General features: G+C 43.1%; 1 protein-coding gene across 1 annotated transcript in view; it reads right to left on the reverse strand.

The window, feature by feature from the left end:
- The window catches only part of tuft1a (tuftelin 1a), a 20,805-nt gene that overhangs the window by 10,366 nt on the left and 2,791 nt on the right, over positions 1–7,648 (reverse strand). Inside the window, exons 2-5 of the mRNA XM_019878682.1 lie at positions 2,209–2,301; positions 849–950; positions 262–348; positions 31–81 (exon numbers count right to left, since the gene is read on the reverse strand). Coding sequence (XP_019734241.1) covers positions 31–81; positions 262–348; positions 849–950; positions 2,209–2,301 — 333 coding nt within the window. The remainder of the gene's footprint in view (positions 1–30; positions 82–261; positions 349–848; positions 951–2,208; positions 2,302–7,648) is intronic.

Raw genomic sequence — 7,648 nt, forward strand, 5'->3', positions numbered from 1 at the left:
AGCGCCATCTGGTGGGCCGGCGCTGCCTACTTTATTTTTCGACGCCATCTGCTCCCTCAGTGTCTTCAGGCAATATCGCACCTGTTTGGAATGCAAACAGGTTGTGTGAAACCTTGCGTCTTGTTTGTTTTGGTGTGTAAACGAGAGCGGGCGCCGTGACATAACATTTCAAACAGGAAGCAAAAACGCAACCACGGGCAGGTGACTGACAGTATGGTGAAGATGGATGATGAGTGGTCACTCGGCGTTGAGGAGACTGACCTCTTGGATCTGTGAAACTTCATCTGACAGCATCTTCAGGCTCTGATTCTGTTTCTGAGTCTCTTCTCTGCGGGCCTCGAGGTACACCTACAACAAATGCAGTCGATGTTATGGTTTTTATTTTTTTATTTTTTGCGGCGGGGTTAGTTGCTTATTTCTCTCATTGGTTCATTTCTTGGTTGATACTTTCATGAATATAAAACATGTAGCTAAGCAGACAGACACTTGATTCATCCATTTAAGGTAGCTGGATTAAAAAAACTGATCTCAGAAGTGGGATCCAAAACCACGCCTCCAGAGGAGACCGCGACCTGAATGTAGCGCGTAGGCAGCGGCTCGGCCATCATGACCAACTCAAGGGTCTATCTCACATATTCAGTTGTTTGTTGACTGGTTCCTTCCAAGGGTTTGTGTTGGGTTGTACTTTCATTGACCGAATACAGACAGACACTTGAGTCATCCGGTCAGGGTAATTAAGATACGAAAACCGATGTCAGAAGTGGGATTTGAACTCCCGCCCTTTCATACTTGAACGTGATTTAAAAGGTTTGTTTTCAACTTTTCTTTGGCAGTAATGTCACACCCACCTTGATGACTTCAACTTGCTCCTCCGTAGATTTGACGGGTTCGGGTGGCAGAAGCGCCCTCCTATCTGGGGGCTGCACCAGCGCAAACGCACGTCCGACAGGCTGGAGAAAAGATGACGGACCATTTAGAAAATCGCATGAGCAAGATTGGTGTGATTTGAAATATTCACAGATGGGAATGAATTAAACACTGATGAGATCACCCGGGGAGGGGCCGCAACCCGTTTGGGACAGATATTGCAAAACAACATTTGGAGGAAAACTAAACTCTGGAATGGGAAACACGGTTGAGTCATGGGCAATGCAAATCTCTTCATGTTCTCCTTGGAAACACCACGAGGTAGGGAGGGACACACGGTGAAAGAGGCGCGTAGAGGTTATGCAACAATCTGGCGCAACTTCGGCACTAGTCTTGGCTGAACGACGATTTTCTCAAGAGGTCCAGAGGATTGAACATATGGGAGCCTCCCTTGATGGGAAGCAGATGTCTCGCTTTAGATACACACACACAAACAAACACTTGCCCCGTCATGGAAACGTGCAAGTCACTTCATTTCTAATACATCCGCACACTCAATGACAATTTAGGAATGTAGCTCAACCAAACTATGTTATTAAATGTGAGAAAATGGGATTTTCAATGCTGTATTGAAATATTTAAAACGCTTCCGAATGTGCAATATGGATCATTACACTCTGATGATGAAACAGCAACGAATGATAAAAAACAAAATGCACAAGACAATATAAAATATATCTGAAAATAAAATGTAAAAAAAAATAAAAAATATGCAAAGGCCAAACCCCCGCCCCCAAAACAAATGGTGTGAGGTTAATAAAATGTAAAAGTTAAAATGTAGAACGATAAAATAAAATTGGCATAAATAGATGTAAACAAACAAGCAAAACAAGATAAAATGACTAAAAAATATATGCGAATATGATTAAAATATACAATACATAATAGATAAAATAATTTCAATAAAATAATGTAAAAAGTATGGAAAAAAAGGAAAATCATGATCAAAATAAAAGTTACAGTTTATACTATATCATAAATAATAATTCAAATAAATAAGGAAAAGAATAAATGAGGATACAAACATGTAAGTACCATAATACACCTTTTGAAGATTAAAATAATAATACTTAAACATGCTGTCACTGTGTGGAACACAACCGAAATTGAAAGAGATCATCCTTGGAAAAATATTGAGTCAGAATCAAGACACTCTTGGGTTGAGTCATCAAAAAAAAACTCCACACAAACATACAGTAAATATGAAAACATATCTTCGTGAGCTGACACATACAGAAAAATGGTATTTTAAATAAGTAAGAAGCCATCTAAAAGGCTTACCTTATCTCTGTGCTGCTGCTGCTGCTGCTGCCCCGAGCTGCGAGCCGTTTGGTTGTGGTCGTGCAGTGTGAGCCGCAGCCGCCTGCACCCCTCCTGGAAAAAGCAACAGGAGGAACCACAAAGAGACCGTTATATGATGGGGAGTCCGGTTGGCCACTATATCCTCAAAAAAAAAAAAAATACAAAATAGGAGAAATTGAGTCACTAAATGCACAAGTCAAGGGTGGGAGGGGCTTAGCGAGGAAAGGGTGGGGTTGAAAACGTCAGAAGAGGAAGTAAAAGTATCCAAGCCTGCACAGACACACACGATTTGCTTCGAATTGAGCGCCATGGACGTCATAAGAATGGAGGCGGATTTCTGGGAATGCCGACGGAAAGATTCCATGCCAGGCGACGGCAGACGGTTTCCGTGGCAACCTGGTCTCGCAATAGCCACAAAAGTGGCTTCATTTCTAATGCACACACATGCGACATAACAAAACCTATTTTTTCTTTCAGTTCTCTGAAGGGAAGTCCCTTTTGCAGGAAAAGCCTCTGCCAGGAAGTGAAAGGGCGTGTGTGTGTGTGCGCGTGTTCCAGTACAGGGAACCCCCCCACCCCTAATTAATGCTCCTTGTGTGTGTGTGTGTGTGTGTGTGTGGGCTGCAGATGCATGGGAGGAGGTCAGCGACATTACATAACACATTCCAAACAAGTCGTCTTGTGGTGTCTTGACTCCAAGCCAAACAAGAGACACACAACACGCAAAGCCAAAAATGTTTGCAATTCTGCTGCTAACGCGCACACTCAATGTCAATTACATAAGTTAATTTATATCAAATCAATGAGTGACGTATTACAAAAAAAAAATAGTTAACGTGTACCGAGGTGTGTTACGGTCAACGGGCGTGGCCTTTGATGTGTGTTATGGGTGAAGATTGCCGTGGGTGTGACTCGGCGTGGTGGTTCCCACCGTTCCTCTCGTTCGACATTTGCCGTCTTTGTCTCCATGTGCGTTCCACTATTGTTACGCGAAGCATGCACGCTGTCAAGCTCACTGTTTGGCCGGCAGACGGAACAATTTCCTGGTGTGTGATTTTTATTTATTTCTTTTACATTTTCAGTTCAAAGGAGCAGAGCTCATGTCAATTCGAGTCACGTGCCAGAGGAATCGGTAACTTTCAAGCACAACGATGTCAAAAGCTGACACCTAAATGTACAGGGTCTCAATCATGTCGAGGTATTTTTTGATACTCCTGCTGCTGTTCCCATGGCGACCTCACCCGTCCCACTTTTGTGGTATGTTGCAGCATTTCTCAAACGTTTACAGACAAAAGACAAAACAATTCCCAAAACAATAGACCGCCTTCCTCCCACATTCCAAAAAACATGCACGTTCATTGACGGGTCGAAATCGTTCACAGGTGGGAATGTGAGCGCGGCTGGCCGTGCGTCACTAAACGCCCTGCGATCAGTCAAGGTCGAGAGGTGAGCTGGGATAGCTCGCCCGACACTCCTATGAGGCCAAGTGCTCTTGAAAATGGTGAGATGAATTGCAATCTTTTGGTGTGCGGCCTTACACAAGCACCTGAGTGATGACAAGCCAAAAAGCAAAAAGGTCATGTTGGCCAGATAATTTTTTTTTTTTTTTTTGCGCAGATGTTGGGGAATTATTCCCAGCATACAATTGGATTTGGGTGAGTTGAAGAGCTGAAGCTGGTTTCAATTTTGTGTTCTGAGATTTGATGTATTATTCCTAGGAAATGGTGGGTGTAACATTTGGGATATTGGACGAGAGTGCAAATCCAGGTCCAGGGGCAAATTTTATCAAGTTTTCCTCTATTTTAGCGCAGTACTAGCCATATTTTTGCAGGATAAAATGTTGTGTTTTTAGGCCTCCTATGCTACTGTACTTTAATGTTTGTCATAATGGTGGTACTAAATGAAACAAATTTGAGTATCACTATTAGGAACAGATGACAGACTCTACCATTTAAATTCCAAAGCGGGGTGGACTGTTCCAATAAGACTCAAAAGACAAAAAAGGGAATCAAACCCCCTCTAGCCTCTTTCTTATCCAGAGTGGCTCCAAAAATAATTCCAAAGCACTCTCGTGCTTGGCGGGAAAAAAAAACCCCACTGGTCAACAAATACAGAGCAAGAACAATATAGGAGCAGTTGAAATAACAAAATAGCGTGCGAGGGGAGCCTACAGTACGAAAAACAGAAGTCTAAAAATTCCCTCTTTTGTTTGACACGGCCTGCTCACTTTACATCTGAGCGCTCTGATGGTCCATTTGGGCGGTTGTAGTGGATGCAGGGAGGGGTTCGGTCAGGGAGGAGCGAGGGAAACAGTGGCACAATTGTTGGGAAGGTATTACACAAGCTGAGAGCTTGAGCTATTTACACATGGACATCAACGCCAGCAGCCGTAACATTATACAACCTCCACTGGACAAAAGGAGCAATGGAACAAACCCGCACGGAAAAACGACACAGGCATAAATACACAAAGTGTAAATGCTGACTCCAGAAAAGGGCTGAAACGTGAGCCCGGGTTTGCGCGCACACCAACAAAGGGCACAAAAGATGGTGGCTGGCTGGCTGGCTGTCTGGAGGCTTTAAAAGGCTACCGAGACACTTTGTACCCCGCTTTGGCATGGCAAGGAGGCCGAGGCTGAATTATGTGAGCACGGGGGAAAGAAATCCTAAAAGGCACCTGCTGCATTCCACATATGGCAGCGCTGCTACTTGTGTGCAGGCATGCGTGCGGACGCGCGCTAAATCACTCTCCCCGTCTCTCCTCTTGTCTACCTGCAGCACAGATGGCATCAATCTCACTCCTGTGAGGCTCACAAGTTTGGGTTATATATATTTTTTTTAGCCTCGCCCAAGTTAAATAGCTTAGCTATTATTGATCTAGTAGGAAAATATGTAGCGGGGAATGAAGTTAAGACTCGCAGGATTGAAGTGTTGTTAGAAAACAAAGTGCAAGAGTGCAAAAGACACAGTCAAGATGATATTGCTGGATAGATTCCCAACTGCATACCTTTAAGTAGAGTACAGAATTGTTGACCCATGGAGTCGTCACAATTTTTAAAAATAAAAATCTTGAAATAAAAATCTGTATAGATGCAAATCTGCACGTGCCGAACCACAAGTGTGTGGCGGTCCGCTACATATAATATTGCTGACTCTTCTTGGTTCAGTTCATTCACTTCTTTATCATTTACGGTCATCATACTGTACAGCACAGGTGTCAAACTCAAGGCCCGGGGGCCAGATCTGGCCCGCCACATCATTTTATGTGGCCCGTGAAAGCAAATCAAAACATGTCAACTTCCATGCTGCTTGCTAAAGTCTCGACCAAAATTTAAAATTCTCATATGTAATCAATAAGAGACATATTTTAAGCATTTTCTTGTTACCAAACACCTCATTACAGTTACTTCAACAATAGTTGAATAAACCGTTATTATTGACTTTATGTGGTTTCAGTTCTCATGGCCATCCAAGGGAAACGGTAACTAAAATGTGGCCCATGACAAAAATGACTTTGACACACCTGCCGTACAGTATTCATTATTCATGTACAGTTATGACATACACTGCTGCTCTGAGGATACATATACATTGGTTTATTTTTCGGTGTCGACCGCGGACAACAGACCGCAGACTAACCAATTCATTGTTCATGTGATTCGAGGACTCGAAGACCGCAGGGCGCGTTGCGTTGCTGCGCAAGATGGCCGCGTGCCGCATCGTGACGCTTGACTTGTGAAAACTGTTCAATTGGAGAGCGGCAATGCAGTGACGTCAAAAGAAACGTTCAATATGAGAAGGGCTGGCAGAGCGATTTCAGAGTGCTATTTGTAATAATCATGATAGACCATCTAGCAAGAAAAGCTGCCCTGTTACTTCCAATCACTCCCAAATATGGACAAGCTTGCACCCGGGCGCCGTTGTCCTTGCGTGCTGCCTCGTGGCGCACACCAAGACAACCAAGCGCAGTGCGAAAAGGCCTTCAAGCTTGTGTTTTGCTCGTGTTCAGCGCAGGTTCCCACCACCCCCTGCTGTAATGTGAAAAGACTCGCCTCTTAACAACACACAGTAACATTGCTCCATATTCAACATCGTTTCCAAAAAAACCCACCACCCATTAAGGTTGTAGTTTGGATTGGTATAGTCTAGCTATACAGCCCCACTTTGCGTGCGCTGACATTTTGGAGAACTTATTGAACTTACACGAAACCGACAACTGATTCGATCTCACCTCATCCAGTAAATTAGGTGCAAAACTTAAATGGTGGAAACAAATGGACGAGCAGGTGGCATTCATTTGCTATTTATAGTGTTCACATAGCATGCATATACCGTCGCTGTCATTCCTCATTTCTGATTTTACAGTTCCCCGCAACACAACAGAAACACGCAAAATCTAATCATGTGTGTTGATGCCCTTTCGCACGCCATGACTTTTACAGCTCCGTAAAAGTACAGGGCCAGAGTCACAGTCATGAGAGTGAAAAGTACACACAATGATCCAAATGGATGCGTTACAACATGATGTGACGTGGGCCGATAAGGCGAAAGTGTCGCCTGGAAAGCTTGTAAAGCCGAGCGCAGCTCGCGTGGTAAATGATTAAACCATCAGGAGCGATAAGGCCCGTTGAGGTGACGCGCGCAGACGCTCATCTTCCAGCACGCCCTCTTCATGTCGGCGTGTGTGCGTGCCATCCAAGCTTGTTAAATCGACGCCGCACGCACAGGTGCGGCTGTCAGCGTTTGCCAACGTAAAGGCCTCAGGAGCTGTTTGCTCTCGTTCTTAACTCACAAGTGACAGGACCTCCAGGGGAGAGTCACAGTTCAACAAGAAAAGCCGACAAAGTCTTACCATGCATGTTATGTAATATACACCCAAATAGAAGCCCGTGTTAGATTCAGAATCAAACTTCAGGATGGGGAAATACGATTTCATGTGGACAGGAAGACATCCAAATTTATATAGATAAATGCAACTGAATGCAACCGGATGAGATTAGCGACACACAATAAGCGTTGGAATGTGGAACATGGATTCTCTGTGATCAATTTGTAATGAGTATACTGTAATCTGGATTGGATCCAAACTGAATTTGGTGCCACCATGACAGCTTCGTGGCGTCGCGTTCACACAGCAGATTTTGTCCAAATTAGATTTTGCTGCAAATTTTTTTGAAATCTAATTGTTAAAATTGCTTTTTTTAAAGCGATTTTAAAATTGTAAAAAACCCTACTATGTACTATTTAGTATTTAAGAAAAAAAAATATGTTGAAATATATACACATTATTTTAAATTATTCACCAACAATTCACATAATATAAACGGATTGGTGAATTTTATGGCTAGGTAGATAAATAATTTGACTTTATGATGTACGTACACACACATATATATATATATATATATATATATATATA

This window comes from Hippocampus comes, unplaced genomic scaffold (genome assembly GCF_001891065.2).
Source record: "Hippocampus comes isolate QL1 unplaced genomic scaffold, H_comes_QL1_v1.1 scaffold315, whole genome shotgun sequence".
Taxonomy (NCBI): Eukaryota; Metazoa; Chordata; class Actinopteri; order Syngnathiformes; family Syngnathidae; genus Hippocampus; species Hippocampus comes.